The 21,157-nt window shown below is 39.4% G+C and overlaps 2 protein-coding genes across 2 annotated transcripts; both read right to left on the bottom strand.

Moving 5' to 3' along the window:
* Positions 1-1,295: 1,295 nt before the first annotated feature.
* LOC135344419 (protein mesh-like) lies at positions 1,296-8,972 on the bottom strand. The gene is made up of 14 exons (XM_064541616.1): positions 8,727-8,972; positions 8,291-8,581; positions 6,694-6,961; positions 6,190-6,450; positions 5,456-6,134; positions 5,159-5,397; positions 4,446-5,003; positions 4,106-4,363; positions 3,957-4,052; positions 3,493-3,609; positions 3,075-3,206; positions 2,723-2,839; positions 2,390-2,548; positions 1,296-1,690 (listed from the first exon to the last, which is right to left on the bottom strand). The coding sequence occupies exons 1-14, from the start codon at positions 8,925-8,927 to the stop codon at positions 1,578-1,580; spliced, it is 3,489 nt and encodes a 1,162-aa protein (XP_064397686.1). The 5' UTR covers positions 8,928-8,972; the 3' UTR covers positions 1,296-1,577.
* Positions 8,973-11,137: 2,165 nt separating this feature from the next.
* Positions 11,138-18,841, bottom strand: LOC135343823 (arylsulfatase A-like). Its single transcript, XM_064540838.1, has 11 exons — positions 18,677-18,841; positions 16,735-16,939; positions 15,088-15,227; positions 14,948-15,029; positions 14,776-14,892; positions 14,472-14,679; positions 13,658-13,796; positions 13,176-13,289; positions 13,017-13,120; positions 12,741-12,900; positions 11,138-11,495 (listed from the first exon to the last, which is right to left on the bottom strand). The coding sequence occupies exons 1-11, from the start codon at positions 18,785-18,787 to the stop codon at positions 11,334-11,336; spliced, it is 1,542 nt and encodes a 513-aa protein (XP_064396908.1). The 5' UTR covers positions 18,788-18,841; the 3' UTR covers positions 11,138-11,333.
* Between the last annotated feature and the right edge of the window lie 2,316 nt (positions 18,842-21,157).

Genomic DNA, 21,157 nt, shown 5'->3' with positions numbered 1-21,157 from the left:
GCTATACGGTAGTCAATTTCTTTTCCTCTCAGGATCTTAAGTGGCTGGGTATATCGTCTAATGTTTTAGTTTTAATGGAGCATGCAGTGGGTATATAGTTATTAGATGTCTGCATGCATGGCAAGCATTTTCATTTGATCTATCTATCAGATGCTTCTTCACTCTCCCTTGTTGTTTCCAACTCTCCCCCCATGCTTCCCCTCTCCCCGTTGTTCCCCGCTCTCATCCCATTGTTCCCTTTCTCCCCCACTCTCACAGAGATCGTTTAATCTGCAAGAGGACTGCTGTGACTATTAGATATACTGCAATACTAATCTAAGATACTGCTGAACAATATCCCATTTAATATGCACTTGAACCCCGAATAAATAGATGCATGTATATACAGTACGTCTTTTCTTCTCAGTTAAGTTATATATTATTATTAGTCCTCCCATTACTTACTGCAAAGGCTGTCGGTCGCAGTACAGCGTGGAAATGCAGCCTCAGTGATGGGCACAATGGACTCGCAGACCCTCTCCCTCGAAACATTGGAACTTTGAATTACTACATTATTTATTGTTGTACGAATACACCTGGTCTGTACATGTATATACGTATACTATAATAATTATTATTATATAGATAATCGTACATACACTCTTTTTTTTTTTACAGACTGCTTGTCATAGATACTATTTTCAGTGCTTAAATTCTCTCTTACTATTCGTACAGAATACAGACTATGCCTTTTGTTAACTATATACAAAGCAAACTATTATCTCTTTGATAACACTCTTGAACGAAAGTAAAACATGGCGAGAGGCATTAGCATATGCAGCGCAGCTTGCAACACTCATTCAGTCATGTGCATCTGCATGAAGTATCTGTAACGCATTATTGTTCGTTTATATATTAATATACAGATCTACATCACATTGTGTACTTGAAGTCATAAAATTAAGGTATGTATAATACTATATATACCTTATATAATTATGTATACACCTTATAATGGTAAACCTCCCAATATAAAACTCTAAATAAAGGACAAAACCTCCTGCACCAACTTGACATGTCCGTTACTCGGAGGCTCCATCAGTAATTATATAGTCATGCAATAATTATTATTATTGTATGCATGCTACCAGACAAGTAAGGAAAATTGTTTAATCAGGAATTGATTGAAAGGGCATGCAGCTTCATTGTCATTGTTGATAATTTATTGTGATCAACTCCATGCTCAGGTCCAATATTTTGGCAATCAAAACCTCTAACAGCTGAAAGGTTCTTCCCCAATCATGGCAATGCATGGCTTTGCTGTCTGTCATAACTATAGAGATTCAATTCCACTGTACATGATGATAGAATCACAGCTAAAGCAAACTCAAAACTGTACAAAGACACGTAAGTGTGCATGTTGCAACAAGTTTAATACACTGCATGTCTGCACAAGCAAGACTATTAATTAAATTACACTGTAGTCTGATTTAATAATAATAGCAACTATACTAACAAGTATACGTCACAGTATATATAGCTAGATCTACAATTAATGTTTATAGTTTAAATTCAATGTTCTTTCCACTCTGTCCCCTTTAAATAATCTCAAGCCTGACAGAGAGTCTTTTCTCTTTACTACAGCCAACAGGAATTACTTGAAATCGATAATTTCCAAGAGCCAGATTATGATAACGAACAGGACTTCTACCTGTGTTAAGGAAATGTCATGATGAATATAAATAATAGTTATTTTACTTAACATTTTTTTGAACCATCCACTTTAATGACTATGCTATAGCCCCTCTATGTACCGTATTACTAAGAATGTTTTGCGAGTATCAAACATATGCGAACTTAGCGATCGATGGTGATCAATTTTCAAAACCTAAATTAGTATGGACAATACCGTATAGCGGGTGTATTTCAAGGGTATAAACGTTCGTGGTTTTCGCGGATTATAGGCATGTACCGCAAACATTTACAACGGTGAATTTAATATTGCATGCATGCATGCTGCAAAAAGGTGCTATTCCACGAAAATTAAATCTGCAAAAACCTTTCTAAAGGCATTTCCGCGAAAATTTATACTCTTGAAATATGTATCCGCTATACGGTACACACAATCCTTGCCAGCACGCAATAGTTAAGTCACAAAAGGTAAATTTTTTGCTGATTTGGCTCATTCGCAAATATTTTTCACCCCAATAGTAATACGGTATATATACTGGTCACTCTGAAACTGGCAACTGTGATATATTGGTCAGGTCAGGCTAAATCAGAAGAAGATTACTGACACTACAATTAAAGGCAACCTCTCAATTGATAAAAGGCAATCCACCTCTATACGTACAACCTTGTTTGCCATTCCAAAACGAGAAACAACATTCACTAATAATTATTTGCTTACAACGTGATAGTTCCGTGTCAGTGTTATTGCCCTTCAGTCGGCAACGGTTGTAATCCACAGCACTGGTACTTTGGAAGAACAGAGATACTGATGTCTTGTCAACCACTATCCCCTCATTAATCAAATGAACAGCACAGAAATCAGTATCACCACTTTCACCTTAAAAAAGAATCATTCTATAATAAACTACAGTACTGGACAAATGTTAACTGATGGTTAAGGGTATGTTGTAAGCACTATTCGACCTAACCGAAAGTAAATTTTGGAAGTGCTGACGACAAGTTGGTTAGTACATAATTGTACCTATAAAGATAAGTATACTATACAACTAACCAATATGTACAGTTCTTCGAAGAACAGCTCTTTCTCCTGAAAGTGATCTTGCTGAAATTCTGAATACATACGACCCAGGAAGTAAGTTTTTGTACTCCACCCGGCCTGAAGTACCACCTGTGTAATAATAATGTGCGCGTATGTGTATGCTATAAATTATGCCAAGGTAGTTTTTCAAATTCCACCGACAAAATGGTATTTGCATGCACAGATCAACACTGTGACATAGCACCTGAATGTGCAGGAGGGGGTAGCGATGTATAATTATAGAGAATTACAAAGCCTATACACAACAGCTTAGTGAATTAAATTGTGTGTACGCTTTAACAGTTCAAAGCTATAAAAGACATACAGTTTCGACGTGTCTGCCCAGTGAGGAAACACTGTGCAAAGCTGATAGGCCTGTTCGTAGTGAAGTCGATAGTGACAGCTCCATCAGTAACTCGAGGACTGCTGTTAACCAGTGAAATACCAAACTCTGGTTCTACACAATAGGGGAATTTCATTATTATTAAATTCCCCTATTGTACTGATAAGAAAATAGTGCTTTGAGACCAAGCATACACGAATAGCAAACTATAGCGTACATTAATATAATTAAACGGAATCTAGCTATGTTTAGAATTACATTGTCAATTAAGGCAGAACTACCCGCATCAATATCTTGTCCCAACAAACACATGCACTATTCAAAACATTTGCTCCACTGTGTAATCTTTAAGTTCATTGACCAGAGTTAAATTAATGCAATATTCTAGTGAAACAACTACCTCTTTCTTGACAGAAAGCACCAATAAACCCATCAGAACAATTACAGGTGAAGGTTCGTACATGCCTCGTACAAGTTCCGTTGTTTTCACAAACGTTAACATCACAGCCAAGCACCACTGTAAAAAGTGCAAGCTTTACTCTCTATAATCGGTACATTATTAGATAGAAATCAAACCTAATCATGTTGAAGACACAGCGTCTATAATTCATATACAGTGCATCATATCATACTCATAATACATGTAGTATCACCGTTTAGATACCGTTTCCTAGCACTAACGTTTTGATAAGTATTATATAAAAAATTATGACCACAATAAGGCTAGCTATAGTGATGTCAGTGGGGTATACAAGGGCAGCGTAATAGGTCTAAACGGCAAACAGATTAGTTCATTGGGTCCGCCTGCACTTGACCATCTAACATTTGTACATGCATGCATAAATGTGAGTAAGTGAACATCACCTGCAGTGTCACAGATGTCGCCTTCATATCCTTCACTACAACTGCAAGTGTTATTTTGTACGCAAGCACCACTCACACATGAAGGATCACACACAACTGTCGAAAAAAGTGACATCATGCACACATTTGACAATTGATCACCCACTTACTTGGTGTAGCCATTTCCAATATCTCATTAAATTGTTCTCCACCTTGCATGGTAGCCATTCCTATGTCGACATTCTTTGTGGCAGCAATGTCAAACAGACAAAACTCATCATCTCCACACACATTTCTGGCTTGCTCTTCCAGCTCAATGTTGTCAAAACTTGGTTGAAACATGGGGACAAATGAGGGATCAGAAAAGGCTGAAAAACTCTGACCTGGCATGTATGTGAAATAGCTCTCATTCTGAGACCGTAGTATCCCTATATGTGTGTGCCAGAGCATGTGCATAATTATATAAGCACAATTAATGTATTAGCACTATAATTATGTTATATTGCTTACAAGTGACGCCAAACAGTTGGTGGATGTTCTCAATCGATAAATTGGTAGAAATTGACTCTGTCTCAGATTTTGGAATCAGATCATCACTTTTATCCCCATTGAAATTTCCCATTAACCCACGAGTCATTCCATTTAGAGAGTTTGGTAGTGTGATTAGCATCACAGAGATAATACCGTTCTCGGTTTTGAGCTCCATCTTAACTCCTTCACTAAAGAAAGCACTAACAGAGCTATTTCCATTATCAGCGATTGTTACGTAGTCTGTAGCAATTTGTGGCAAGTCTTCAAAGTTGAGCGTGTTGCCATTCAGTTGAACTCTAATTCCCGTTGGTCGAAGGTCAAACTGTACAGTGGTGCTAGTCTGATGCTGTCTAGCAACGAGTGCAGTAAACACAGTGCCTGGTGTTGGGTTGTTGTCCGGGTCTAGGATTGTATCCATTCTTCCTTGTAAAGTGAAGGAGTCATCAAGAGTTTCGATCAGAGTGAATTCTCCTTTCCCATTGAATGTATACTTGAGCCCATCAAGTGTAACAATATGAGGGTCACCATAGATACAAGCTACAAACATGGGTAATGTAATTAGCAAACAAAATTAATGTATGCAGGGGTACATAATTATGAATGTGCATGCATATATTCTATATGCATGCATTGGTTCTGTAAGTTTTGTAATAATTGTACAGTCACTGTATGACGATGAATGTAATGCTTACCAGGTACAGGTAAGGCGTATTGTGTTTCGTTGCCAGAAGGCCTCCATTGATAGTACTTGTTGCACCTCGCATTAACAGCTTGACAGCAAGTAACGTAAGGCACTACATCGTCAGATATATGTCTGTTGTAGTCAACATTCGGTGACATAATGTCCACACTTCCTCCAGCAGACTCTCCTGTAATAAGATTACCATCAGATTTGTAGCAACATTGCTGCCCAAATCCTTCCGGCGTAGCCCTGCATGTACGTGCTGTATAATGCAAAAATACTATAGCTTAACTATAACATGACTCACGTCGACTGCCGATAGCAACATTCAATCCCGGAATGAAAAAATTCCATAAAGGTTTGATTGAAATTGGTTTTCCTGAAAAGGGAAGTCATTTCTTCGATTTGATAGTCTCGGTCATTTCTTGCTAATAATTCCGTTGGGGGGCAAGCTGCTACCATATTCAAGAGATTCGGTCCTGATACAAGCGACTTCATTTCCTTAGTATCCCAATCGCTACACTCTACACTTAGATGTCTATTCTCATTGTTAAGGTAATACACACCAGACCATACACCAATATTCGAAGGCAGGAGCAGCTCAGAATTCCTACTTGATTCGCTGACAGAAACTTTGATTATGATTGGGCATATTGAAGATGTAACAAATGAAGCTCTGTCGTGCAGAGGCAGTATACAGTCAGAAGTCACCTTAGGAAACTTGAAGATCGTTTCACCAGATGATAAAGGTATTTTCTCTAAACCCTCCTCTACAGGTGTCCAGTCTACTTGCCAATTTGAGTCTTTATCTTGCTTGTAATTCTGATAGAACATCAATACATTAACATCAACTGAGCGGCTGAAACTTTCCGGTATATAGGTTGGAATAATATCTTCAGGAGTCCATTGTATTTTTGCATCAATATTAGCCTTTACCATAAGCGAAGGAGTAGTTACGTTCACAACATGAGCACGGTCCGGAGACACTGCGTGTGTATTCACATTAACATAACATGCATACAATAATTATATAGCACTAACCAGCAAGGAAAGTGGACTCAAAGATTATTTCGTCATCTTTATCTTTTTGTTTGATAATCAGAGTGAATCTGGTTGAACCTATTTTAGTCAAAAGTGGAGAAACACAGAGAACTGATTCTTCACTGATGAATTTTATAGCAGATTGCTCTGTACTCCCAAACATACACCGAATAGAGTCATTCACTGAGAAACAGGGCCCCGTAACAATAACCGGGGTACCGCCAAAAAGATGGCCATACCGGGGAGTAAGAGTGATTGGAACTGCAAGAAAAATGTCAAATATTATTGCAAGTAAATTAGTAGCCATGGCTAGCCTAGTCAAGCTAGATATAATTATATAGTCCTAGACAGATACAAATACTAGGCTACTTGATAAAATGTTTAATTACATGAGTGTCGCTAAAAATGGGACGCGGGTTGTAATTATTCTAGAACCCCCCTTTCAAGAATCCTATATATAGATCTGCCACATGTATAACTATACTATACAATTAAATAGCTCACTATTGTTTTCATTTAAGCATCCGGCAGGCACAACTTCTTCTCCGTCCACTTTAAATATCCAAACTCCAGGAATCCCTACGTTGCTTGTAGTGTGAATGTTAGTGAGTCGTGAAGAAAATGAGTCAGGATGGCTAAAGAACCGAATTCCATCACCAGCATTCAGACCCACTTGACCGGGAAAGTCCCACTCAATCCCTCCATCAGCATACAAGAATATTACGAAAGTTGACTGACCATCAGTTGCCAAAACACATTGAAAAGTGCTTCTCTGCAGTATCAAAACAAAAGTATAATAGCTTGCTGTCCAGTGAGTGGGCAGATCAAAGCAATCCAGTGCTCAGTATATGGCATGTTGCATCACTACCATGGCAACCATATATTGCACTGGATTATATGCACTTGCACTGTGTGTAAATGCAGTAGATTTCTTTAAGAGATATCCATTTGGGACTTATGCCCACCATCCCACCGAATAACTCATTTGGTCCCTTTTATAGGCTAACTACTTGAAGTGGTAAGAAAACCTAAAAATTTACTATGGAATTCACTAAATTCCTTCAAAACACATGTCTTTTATTACGACTTATATGACCAGTTAGACAAGTTTAACGTCATTGGGCAACAAGTTAGTTATTGCAGGCGCCCTCGTGCAACATGCCATATACCGTACTCTACCGAGATTACGCCCACGTCCGAAATTACGCCCACCCCCACTTTTGAGTGAAAGTTCCTGCATAGGCTAATTTGCCTCGAAAATACGCCCACCAGGAAGTGATGCATTTGTCAGTGGAGCAAGTTGCCAGAAAATGTTTAGCAGTTTATTGTGTACGCTGGTTAGCTCTGAATATATAGCTAGATCCTATTAGCAAGTATAAGAGACAAGGACAATCTTCTCTGAATCTCTGTTGAAGGCTCTGACAGTGACAAGGAACAACCTTCTGATGCAGAATCTTGACTCTTTATACCTACCGTAAGACCTCGATTTAAGTCGACACTTTTAAATAATTACGTTTTGCGAAAGTAGAGTTTTAATGTACACAAAAAATGAATTTATATGGTGCTATATGGGCGAAATGTCCAAGTGTTGCATATTTAGAGGGTCGCCTTAAATAGAGGTTTTACGGTAGCTACTTTACCTATGCATTTACCATTGTTGTATGTTGATGTATTCATTGTATTTCAAGAGCTGGCAGGCCTCAGACGCAGATAGAGAAGAATAGTTTCTTAATGAGTGGGCTTAATTAATTTCGAGGTAAACACCTGGGTGGGCTTAATTTTGAGACAAAACTACTGTTTTCGAAATTAACTGTAGCTGCTTTGTAGCATGCAATTAGGGTGGGCGTAATCTCGGTAGAGTACGGTATTGCACTGGATTATGTTGCTCCAGTGCATTATATGGCATGTTGCACTCTAGTTGGGCAATAACTATAGCGGGTATTATTATTTCGAGGATATAAACTTTCCCGTTTTTCGCTGATTAGACATGTACTGCAAACGCAAATATTGTAGGCCGATAGTCAACAAAAATTAAATCCCCGAAAGTGAATACCCACAAAATAATTATACCTGCTGTACTGGTAACAAGAAACTTACGTACCACATCAACTTCGTAATTATATCTCCCAACATGGTCCCATGTTGCAACAAGCAACCACGCCGGAGTGAATGGACGTTGGTTTGGAAATGCTCTTTGAATGTCAGTTGCAGCTCTCCTTAGAGTTGTTGAATCAGTAGCAATGCGATACCATACTAGACCACTTAGAGGGTTTCGAGTATCTAAGTCAACCCAGTAGGGAGTGATAAGCTGAAGGTTATCTGCAAGAGGAAATGGCGCTGGTATAAATGCACCAGAAGGAGAAAAAAATGTGATGTGTCCATTGGTATTCACCTGCATGTGTTGTGAAAAACAAAAAGGTAATTCACTCACAATAATAGCAACATGTATTTTAAATAATCCACTTACAGATTATGCTCCATATTAAAGCTGCTAAGCCACTAGCTTCAATCCACACTGTGTATAAAGATGCACTCACATAAAGTTGGTTGTGAAATTGTCCATAGTACGGAAAAGCGATGATAGTTAGAGATACAATTGGGGATGAGTTGTCATCTCCTCTTGGTACTGAACTATCTCCAGCAGTAGTTCCAAATGAATAGAAATCACTTTGTGGAATGGCTACAACAGAAGTAGCTATAGACAAAAGAATCACCCAAAAAGTTGCAAAAATACTCATCTTAGATTTAGTTTTTCCTGTTAGTGTCAGAGTTGCCCGAGAATTTATAGAATGATTTGCGCATGCGCAGTAGATCTATAATGGATTTCCACAAAAAATTGCAACACTGAGAGAGAATAACAAAGTGACGACCTTACAGGGCCTCCCCAACTCTTTCAAAGGCTTAACAATACCACAGGTGGGTGGATAGAGAAACCAATAACAGGCGGTAACAATTCATTTTCAGTAGATATAGCTTCAACAAACAGTCTAGTACAACCGTTTCAAAGGCTTGGCAATTAGTCATTATCATAAGGCTTTACCACAGGTGGGTGGATAGATAACCAATACTCATTTTTAAAGAACAATCCATTTTCAGTATTACCTCAAGCCTCCCTAACTCTTTCAAAGGCTTCAATTAGCCATACGGTCATTATCATATTGTTTGTACCGGTGTCATAAAATTTTAGGCCCCCCATGAGATTGGGCCCCCCCGGGCCTAGAATTTTAACATTTTAGGCCCCCTCTTAAAATTTTAGGCCCCCCATTAACAGCGCAACAGCGGTAACATTATGTGACAGTGCATTCTCAAAATACACCAATGCAGTCTTCATGGTCTTCACAGTCTATGCAGTGCCAGTTACTGAATGCAGCTCTCCTCACACACACACATTTCATGCATGTACAGTAGTATAGTATACCACTGGTCTCACAGCCATCACACTGCACCATGTCATTCTATGAATCAGGCCTCATGCAGCACGAAGCACATAGGTGCCAGCTGTCCCGAATTGGTCAGGACTGTCCAAGATTACCCTTGTCCCGAAAGGAAACTGCTATTGTGATTCCACCATGATACAACAGTTTCTCTCTTGACTTCTATCTGTGATTCCACATTACTTGAGAGCTGAGCCAGTGATGCTATTGGAGTATCCCCACAACAATTTGCATCTTCTATGTATAGGAAAACATGGAGGAAGATATGAATTGTTGTCTTTGCACTGAAATTGTGTGTTTTATACTTTTTTGTCCTGAAATTTGGCTGAGAAAGTAAGCACGAAGTTGCAAATATGGCGATAGCTATGCAACAACATCGATTGTCTTACAGGAAGATCCAACATTGCAGAGCTGCATCAAAGCATTTAACCCTTATAGGTAAAGCATGAGTAACTTGAAAGGTAAATCTTCCTTCACTTTGAATTCCATGATAGAATAATAATGCAAACATTTTTGCTACTTTGATACAGAGTCTTTGCATGCATGCAGTCTCTTTGATGCTTTGTCAACTACATGTAATAGAGCTAACCTTACCATATTATTTTTATATCTCTTTGACTTCCTTCTAGCAGAAGAGGGGGGCCTAATCTCACAGTGGGGGGCCTAGAATGTTAACAGTTTTCTAGGCCCGGGGGGCCCAAAATTTTAAAATTCTAGGCCCGGGGGGGGGACCAAAATTTTATGACACCGGGCTACGCAGGCGGGTGGATAGATAATACCAATGGACATGCAGGGTGCATGCATGTATCTACTTCAAAGATCTAGAACAATCTCAACAATGAACAAATATAGGGTTATTATTCGTATGGTGGAAGCACCTAGATCTACATGTACAAAAATAAAAAAAACTGCAAACATTTTCTGGCACAATAGGTTCAACGTTACTATCCTGAGCTGTACAAAAATTAAAATACTGAATTTAAATGTGTATAGTTCGTACGAAAATTTTCACTAACAAAAATTACGCGCTATATATACGGTTTACATGTAGTAGTACTGTATATACCATGCAGCACAGAGACCCGTAAATTAAAACCATTAGACTGAGTTTTAAATTCGTATACGTTACCTCACTGTCATCCTAGATATATATGTATACGCGAACGACTGAACTGGTAGTCTTATTTGCAACAAAGCTGTTATGTAAAGTATTTAATTCCTATAATCGCAGCATTTTTGCAGTATATACTGAACCCATACTAGATAGTTGTGGTCAAGCCTCATCCCCACTCTCCAGGCCAATTAAAAGAAAAAATCCGCCTGGTAATTAGGCTGACACAGCTGTGGTCATGCAGTTGTCAAACATTCAGTTGCTGCTGGCATGCAGTTGAAATGTTGCTTGCCTGCTTGGGAAGAGACGCATTTTATTAGCGAGTAGCTAAATTTCACCAAGAAACCACACAGATCTAGAGTCTGGACGATATTATTTGATGCAGTAAATGCATATTTCGGTGGAAGCTTTTCAATAATCATCTGTTATATGTATGGTTGGGTTAAAAAACACAATAAACATGTGAACAGACAGCTACGAAAACTGTAACATTAATTTTTGCTACTAAAACTAATTAAACTCGATACAATGCATACACTTCATATAGGTGAGCTTATACTATAGATCTCATGTCAAGAAGACGTTCCGCTTGTATATAGTCATACATGTAAACTCATGTCTGGTTCAATAAAAGAATTAGTGGTACAACAGGAGGGGAATGGAGTGCAGCCAGGCTTGGCACACGGGTCATAGGATGAGTTACTTCCTCTGTCCATTTGACTTTCTCCCCACACCATGCCTGCCTCAAAGTTGGCTTTCACCTGAAATACACGGAATGAAACATTTTGTCAAAACATGCATGCCTGATCAGACAAATCACATCAGTGACAGTACCAATATTGGTGGTAGGGTGTATGGGTTGGGTTGGAGTATTATGAGCAAGCAAGATTAAATGGGAATAGTTGCAATGTTACAATCAAGTAACATGTATATGTACGTATATAGATTCAGCACACATGATGTGTATCATAACATCATGGCTATCTAGGGAAGTTGTAGGAATTCCCCGGGAATACCTACATGCCCAGCTAAGAATATTTACATGCAGGGCTCAAACCACTGATAGCCAAGGTATATAGTGGTGTATATAGGTGACTTGTACTATAAGAACACCACAAATCATAGGCTGATAAGCTTAATTTTATGTTGCTTAACAACTCATTTTTAGGACCGAGAATTTAGCAATGTCAGCAGGGGTCTATAGCAGAGGAGGCTGGACATGCGTCATCCACCATCAGCTTTTATCACGTGCGCTCAATGAAATAGTTACAAAAAAAGCGCACCTGATGCTCCACCGTTACTCAGAGAGAGACACAACAATTATAGCCAGAAGAGGCATATATATAGGAGTATATTTAGTCGCCCTGCTAAAAGGTTCCAGACGGATGCTTATACACATAATGAAAAGTATGACGAATTTTTCGACACTTTCCCAATTTTTCGCATAACAAGTAAGGGTTATGGAGAAGATTGGACCACTATTAATCTCTCTCTTTGGTGCTCTCCACCTCTTGCACTATACAGTAACAGTAACACTAATCAGCTTTTACAGTTTCACCTTAACCCAAAGAAATTCAATAATTGTCATAGGACTGAGCGCGAAATAATGACGAGTGTCCAACCTCCTCTGGGTCTATGGATAGACTCCTGCTGGCCAGTTGGTTGACCTTGGGCACTAACATGCAAGATAAGATTTCTCGCTTTTATTCGACAACAAAGCTTTAATAAACGAAGCACAGCAGCTCCGGTAGCCATGCAGGTGAGCAGACTCGGAGTACACAGACAAACAAACGGACTACTATATAATCCGTGGCCGCCTACACGCCTCAGGTTTAAGAAGTGTAACAGTTTACATAGGAAAATCATGGCATACTCAATCATAAGCTGTTACACCAAGTAGTTTACTCTTAACTATGTCCCGCTTAATTCCATGCAAGCAAGCGCAAAGCACATGCATGCAGCCACATACAGTAACATTCCATAGTCATACCTGCACATGCACTCACCATTTCAATTTCTTTCATAACATCAGTGTACTCTTTGACATCCAGTGCATATATCTCACTAGGATCGTTATGGAGGTTATAAAGAAGAGGAGGGTCGTATGAGTGAAGGGAGTAGTTGCTCCGACACATCGTATCAGGGTAGAAGTCTGGACACAGCCCTCTATACATAAATTGATAAAAGACGAATGGAGAGACTATAATTATTTCGTTTACAGCAATAGGCCTGTTGCACTTGCAATAAGCAGAACGTATATATAACTGAGTATTAGAACTCACCCATGAGAGTGATAGTGTGCCTTGTACTGCTGCCACCTGACAGCATAGACACCAAGAGTCTTGTCTGGGTTTGTAGGATAGTGGATATAGAAATCTCTGTTGCTCTGAAAGTCGGAAGCGATTCACACACATTGAAGTAGCACGTCACAGTTTAAGTACCTTCTGGTTGTTGAAGAGAATTGGAGCCATGTCCACCCCATCCATAGTAACATTGGGCAGTTTCCCTCCTACTAAATTCATCAAAGTAGGAAAAACATCCACTGTCGCAGCAACCTAATTGCACATGCAGTGAGCAAAAGCTGAACCATACAGTATTACTAACATATTTTGCGTGTGAAAAACCTTTGCGAATGAGCCAAATCAGCAGAAAAATTGAGCTTTTGCGATCTAACTAGCAATCGTGTGTACCAGTAGTAATTTAGGTTTTGCGATTTTATGGTTGCGAATTGATACCCTCACAAAGTTCGCATATGTTTGGTACTCACAAAACATTCGGTACCTATATAGTATTGTGACAGACAGTGTACAGGTAGCATACCTAATTTTAACAATACTATAGTAACAAACAGAATTGTAATTGAACAAACTATGAAACTCCTATAGGACAAACGTCCAGAAACCAAAATAAAGTTTATGCATACCTCCATTGTTTTTCCGGTCCTGATCATACCCGGCCACCAAGCAATGGCTGGCACTCTCTGTCCACCTTCCCAGGTTGTTCCCTTACCACACCTCAGGAGGCCAGCATTACCACCACGAATTTGCCTCAGTAAGGATGGTCTGAATAGGTCAAATTGCAAAATTATGTACCTGTAGCTTAGGGTAACAGGAACTAAGATGTATAATGGCATTTAGTAGTTCAAGCAAAAGTATAAATAACAGCCAGTCACCGGTGAATTTTGGAGCAATTAGTCTATTACCGGCCATTTAACTACTTGCTTGGTCATAGTGTCCTAGCATGCAAATATTGAAGGTTAAATGTCATAGTTATGATGCGCATGCACTATCATATCAGCCATGTGTCTTGTTCAATGTACAAGAGCTGCATGCAGGCCTAAACATAATACATAGCTTCTAATTTTTGAGCTAATCATTACCTTAACTTTCGTAAACCCTGAATTTTTATAGAGATTACTAAGGGCATTGCATGGGTAATTTTTATAGTGTCCAACCAATATCACCTGATGGCAGAACAAAATGTATTACGCTAGGACAACTTGTCAGGGCAATCAAGATGTGCTCTATAATTTTAATAGTTGCATAGTCCGTTGCTTACATACAAAACGTTTCTAGCTATATACAATAATGCTGGTGGTGTGTCAGTGGGGGAGGGGGGGGGGGAATGAGTCTGGATTGTAACATACTGATCTATTAGTATCATGAAAGCTTTTATGACATTATAATTATATATAGACGTAGGTACAGCCTCTTAATTGTAGCTTAACAACTGCTCACCCGTTATCAGAAGTAAAGAAGACAAACGTGTTATCTTTCACCCCGGCGTCTTCAATAAATTGGAATACTTGTCCCACAGCCCAGTCCAGTTCATTGAGGGCATCTCCAAACTTACCTCGGACACTGGAGTTGGTGAAAGTTTTGCTGGCAAATTGCGGATGATGGGTGTGTTGGAAAGCCATATACAGAAAGAATGGCGCCTTCTTGTCTGTTAAAAGAGGAATTGTAATACTATAATAGGGGCATGCAGGGCTGCATGATGTTAAACTGCAGAATTCTGTGGTGAATTGTGAGGCTAACATACTGGCATTGGTTTTGATAAATGACTCTGCTCCCTTGACATAATTTTCTGTCAGTTGAAGAAAGTCTGCTGGTTGCTGGACTATTTTCTCATTTTGGAACAGAGGGCAGGGAGACTCTCCTATAAAAGCAGCGGGAATGTCACAATAAGATACAACGTAATACATACAACTTACCTGTTCGGCACTTATCAAAGCAAGGCGCATTGGGATAGAAACATACCAAGCACGGGCACATGTCATGAGAAAATGGTATTCCCTGTAAATTAAAACAGAATTCAAACAATACTAAAATACAGTACAAATAAAAGTCTTACCAGATACGAGTCGAAGCCCTGCCTTGTTGGGAGATACTCATTGTCCTTGCCCACTCCCAGGTGCCACTTGCCGATGATACTGGTGTTATAGCCTTCAGCCTTTAGGCCTTCAGCTATCGTAGTCTCATTCAAAGGAAGTCCTACAATTGCATTATGTTCAAGTGTAACATGATAGGACGATAATCAGGCATAGGCACTGTTAAATCTGACCAGAAACTAAAGACAATATCCCAAGTGCTTAATGCCTTGAGGCATGTTTTGCTTTGGTTAAAAAGTTTATGGAAGAGGATTCTGATGGATAGAGATGATCTTCAAGGATAGAAGCCAGAGGAGGAACGCCAGGGTCAATAGGGTCACGTTTAATGAAGGATTAAACATTCTTGTTCTGGGTTCTTGACCTTTGCTGCATATAGCAGCTTATATAGCGCTTCTGTTCTTTATTTGCCTGCTTAGAAAGCTTAATATACCTAGATCTATCCAGTGCAGCAAGCCAGTATATCAAAATTTATTCTCTAGCCACGGCAGGCTATTTTCCATATCTTGTGGTTTCGAAGAATGCAATAAAAACTCAAAGGTTTCAATTAAATCCTGGATCTCCTCTCTCAAGCTGATTCCTCTGGGGCGCGATAGCTCAACTGATTCCTGTTGTGATTATAAAGAGGATCAAGCTAGTGATGGTGCATAAACTCAGGGGCGCGAGGGTAAACTCAGTTTTACATGTAAAACATTGGGCCACGTGGTGTTTTAATTAGTGACCTTTTAACACTGGCATTCCTCCTCTGGATAGAAGCATAGATGATTATGCATTTCCTGTCAATGAATAAAATTAAAAAAGGGGGTGGATCTGCAAATATGTCAGAGTTCACAATGGATGTTGCTTCTGGCAGTACTATACAGCTTTGCAGCTCTTTTCTGACTCTAGACGTTGTAGCTAACAAACAGCTATCGCTTAGTGCAAGGCTACATAATATTTTTTATATAACTTGTAAGTTCAAAAGAAAGTTTGTGCAAACAGATGATGTTGCAAACAATTCTGAGAGACTGCAAACAGCCTTCACTGTAGCAAGAAAGAAACATTAGTTTGCAAATCCACGTACCAAGAATGTGGCTAGAGGCCTGTATAAAAAGCTGTTGGTTTTTGTTGCGTTGCAACATTTACAGCTGGGATAGGCAGATCGACAGATACACACAGTCAGCTTTATCGTATTCCCCGTGGCGGCTACGCCTTGAGGCACATAATTATACCGTATATACTGTATAGCGGGTAATTTTCGGGGGACAAAATATTCGTGGTTCAGCAATATTGAGACATTTCGTGGATAATATTTTTGTGGTTGATGCTTGGATTGTAGGTAAAGGTAGGCAAGGTCGCTTCATTCGTGGGTAAAATATTCGTGGTCAGACCTCCAACCACGAAAACCACGAATATTTTTCCCCACGAAAATTACCAGCTATACGGTAGCAGGTACATTTAGTGAACATTATATAATAATGACATGAGAATGTAATTGGTGAGTCACTAATTTGGTGACCCTCACCTAGATTCGCTAAGTCTTGTTCGTCGCCAAATATACGTCATGCAATACCATTCATGAATAATTATTATAATAACACCTTACACTGATAATATGACTGTTTGCTACACACCTCCAACGCTGTTGCTGCCAAACACTCCGGGATACACTCCACTGCGAGTCTGGTATCGTCCTGTGAGCAGAGCAGCTCGCGATGGACTGCACACTGGACTGGCTGAGTAGAACTGAGTGAAGAGTAAGCCTTCAGAAGCCATTTTCTCCAAGTTGGGATTAGTTGAGGTTGGATGGCCATACATTGTCAAATCACCATAGCCAAGCTAGAAATATATGCAAATTAAAATAATGCTATAGTCATATCACTCATTATTTTGCCAATTTCGGCCAAGCCCATGATCAAAGCGGAAAAATTGCAAACTTGATGCTCGGACACAAACGGTTATAATTATCGTATAGTCTATTCCGGATACTGCAATAATTATACAGACTTTGGGATGTACCACTCTATATCTGCAAAGCAGCTCGTTTTGTTAGGAGCAGAAGACACAATTTCAAGCATTATTCCACCCGAGTCTCATGAATCAGCCGCTCTCAGGAGAGACCGTCTGAGCACTTTAGTCCAGAGGTCATTCCACAATGGAATGTTAATGTCATTACATCAGTGTCAAAACCAACGCATGTAAAAGGTCAACCGCGAACGCTTGACTAGCAGCTATGAATTTTTGTTTGGCTTGCTCCATGCAAGAACGTTGCTAAAAGAACAAGAAAAAGTTGCTCAGCAGCACTAGTGCAGTCAACTCAACTTACTGTGACTGGCTAACAGTAGCCACAGTTAGGCTGACTATAGCGCTAGCTATAAATGCATCCTACTGTATAGAACGCATACGCTTCTTGTCATTCTGAATCCTTGATCTGATTGGTTAGGTCGGAATTCCGATCTGGCCAAAAAAGTTCAGACTAAAGTGCTCAGACGGTTTCTCCAGGGAGCGGATAATTTATGAGACTAATTCCACCCTAGGCTCCCAAATTGGATGTTTCCAAAAGCTTTCTGACCTCTAGCACCAAATGATTTAATGAGTTGGAGGAGAAATAACTACTACATTATTATAGTATAGCAACAACACATAACAAGATGCTCATAGAGGATTCACCCCGTGCGTTGAGCTTCATTGCACAGTGGCAAAAACGAATATGATAACTTTTACTGTAACAAGCATTATCAGTATGGGGAATGATCGTGAATCGAGAATGATCATGAATCTATAAAGAAACGATTAGATCAAGAAAACATTGTTTTTGTCACCTTCGAAGATCGTCTACAAGTTTCAACTACAACTAGCCTATTATTTTTCAACTACTGTCTCATTAGCAATTAAGTAGTTCATGAAAGTTGTCACGCACGCACGCACGCACACACACAAACCAACGCACACACCAACCACTCTACCCCTGCTGTGCGCTACGTATGCACGGGGTAACTACACTTACACTACATCCCATTTGAGTTGTGTGAAATTCTGCAGTATATCTGGGTATTGCCTGCACATGCAACAATTGTATGTGCCCAAGCATCAGTATTTCACTCCATTATAGTTAATTATACCCTCCTGTGGCGTTTCTAGGAAATGCTGTAGGAGGGTGCTGAGAGCACGCGAACATTTTATACGTCCATGCACCGGAAGCCACACCTTCTTTTCCTGCGCATGACAACATTTTAAAGGTGTGGTCTAAATCATGAGACATGCAATTGCTAGCTTTCAATCTGAATAGCTAGTGCTGCTCACCGTTTCAATATGAATAGCTTCCAGATAAACAAGTAATAAATTTTTAGCTTAGGGGGGTGCTCTTGACACAGGTTGCAGCAGTTATTATTATAAAGGTTCTATCAGTATGCATACACTCTCGTTAACAGTGTAGCTGCTACTAAAAATCAATGCGCTAAAAAAATTGTTTGCCAAATATTTGTACAGGTTAAAGTTAAAAATGGTAACGTACTGCGCTGCATGAAAGCTTTAATTTTCAGGGATGTATCTCCTCAATTTGTAGGTAAAACTTACATCATCTGCAAAGAGCAGAATGACATTAGGCTTGGCCACAGCCTTAGATGCTCCATAGTCTATTAGCAGGATCAAGCAAGTGAGCCTGCACATCCACACAAAAGCACACATTTTTAATACTTGTTTGTCCTCGTTGTTTGTGGTGTAGCTTTCAGTGGGAGTGGCTGAAGCTAATTTTAGCTAATTTTAGTGAATTTGCGCTAAATTAAGTAGATCGCGCTAATAATTAGGCCCCCCCGAAATCAGGGGTCCATACCCGCGCGCTAGATCACATCCCCGTGCAAACTGAAGCTATAAAATCAAGGCAGAGTCAACTAGAAATTAAACTGCCAACAATTATAAAACTGTGAAATCAAAAAGAAACAACAATGTGGCAGTGTGGAAAGTCCATCTTTCTGATACTATTCTTTCTGCTGTGCAGCACCCATACCAGTATTGGTAAACCTGCTGCATTTATTGTTCATAATTATCTTTCATTCCATGCATGCAGCAAGAATTCCTGCGGTGCCTGTGGTGTTGGATTTTTCTGCAGCGCAAATCAAACCAATAGTCGACAATTTTGTGATGACCAATATTGATGCTCTACCATACGACGAAGAAGATTCTAAGTATCCAATAGCCCTTCAAGAGGGTCAGAGTATTAGCACAAACACTATAATGTTGGAAGGGCTAATCAGAGAAAGAAGGCAGATTTCCAATCGTGAGTACTAGTCTATAAGCACCACCATAATAATATTTGCATGGATCTTGATTTTCTTTCTGAATGCACATGCATATTATTGCTGTATACACTACTTTTGCTTATATACAGCTTTGCTCAGAGAAAATTATTTGTTTTTTGGCAACGAGCAATATTTAGTGAACATAAACAGAGACGGTACTGGAGTGCAAGGCATTCAATCAGGCACACGTAATATGATAGCTGTTGATTTTGACATCAGGTAATAATATCATACCGTCCAATGCATGTATGTATGTATACAGTATTATTCATCTTTGTGCCGCATTGGTATTCAGAGATGGCTATATGTTCTGGAGTGATGTTATATTGCTAAACACATTGTTCGCACTAAAATGGATGGAACACAATTGACTATCCTCGTACAAACAGACATTACAACCCCAGGTACAACAATTTTATATGTTACTGATCATTCAATTACTTTTTTTATAAGATGGTATTGCTTGGGACTGGGTGAACAAAAAGCTATATTGGACTGATGCGGGGGAGAGAGATATCGAAGTTTTTGATCCCAACACTAGAGTGAGATCTGTTATTCTGCTTACTGGTATAGAGGGAGAAAGTATTCCAAGAGCAATTGTTCTCGATCCTTTTGCAAGGTAATTGCGTGCACTATTTAATTAATACTAAGGGTATAGCCATTATATTTTTTCTTAGGAAAATATATTGGACTGACTGGGGATCTCTGCCACGCATTGAGCGAGTCTCTTATGATGGCACTCAGAGGCAAACACTTCATAGTTTTAATTTACTTTGGCCAAATGCTGTGACTCTTGATCTTATCTCTCAAACTTTGTACTGGGCTGATGCTGGGTTAGATCGCATTGAGTGCTCAAAATCTGATGGATCTGGTAGAAAAATACTGATTGGTCAGTTCATTAATCATCCTTTTGGTATTGACTTCTTTGATGGTACCCTTTACTGGACGGACTGGCAACTTCGAGCAGTACTGAATTCTACCATAACTCATAGTTCAACTTCGGGTGTTTTCACAATCTACGGTGTGATTTCAAATCTACTGAATAGACCTATGGGACTAAAGGTTGTTTCGCTATCCAAGCAACCTTTAGGTAACGTTTCCTGTTTACTATCCGATACAATTATGTGTAAAACTCCTTTTATTTCTAGTACGCCCGCCTGTTCAGCCAAGTTGTACCCCTTCATGTCAGAATGGTGGAAATTGCACACAGCCTGGAGTTTGTAGTTGTCCTCTCGGCTGGATTGGAGTTAGATGTGAAACACGTATGTGATGCTATTAGCGGCTACGCCTATACCACATGCATTAAAGTTTATTTTTTCAGCTGTCTGTGAGTCGTTGTGCCTTAATGGAGGTATTTGTTCTACTCCTGGAAACTGCACATGTCCTGCTAGGTGGACAGGAAGCGCATGCAATGAAGGTATAACAATGCAGTTACTGTAGTGGATGCTGCACAATTATAGTTATGTGACAAGACTTTTGACAAGACTTCTTTATTTTATTGAATATAGCTGTCTGTAGTAATGGGTGTAATAATGGTGGATCATGCCTTCAACCTGGTGTATGTACATGCCCTGATGGTTGGTCTGGCTTAAGATGCGATCAACGTAAGTCAATATATAGAGTGGAACTGAATGGCCCCTATGGGCTTCCGTACATTTACTACATTTCTACTCTACTTGCACAGCATTTATCACTCCTCTTACTCATAATTATATTGCTTGATGCTTGAGGAAAAAATTCAATTTTGACAGTACTAGTA

The sequence above is a fragment of the Halichondria panicea genome, chromosome 11 (genome assembly GCF_963675165.1).
Source record: "Halichondria panicea chromosome 11, odHalPani1.1, whole genome shotgun sequence".
NCBI classification, from domain to species: domain Eukaryota; kingdom Metazoa; phylum Porifera; class Demospongiae; order Suberitida; family Halichondriidae; genus Halichondria; species Halichondria panicea.
The sequence above is the reverse complement of the archived record's forward strand: the minus strand, read 5'-3'. Positions and strand labels throughout refer to the sequence as shown.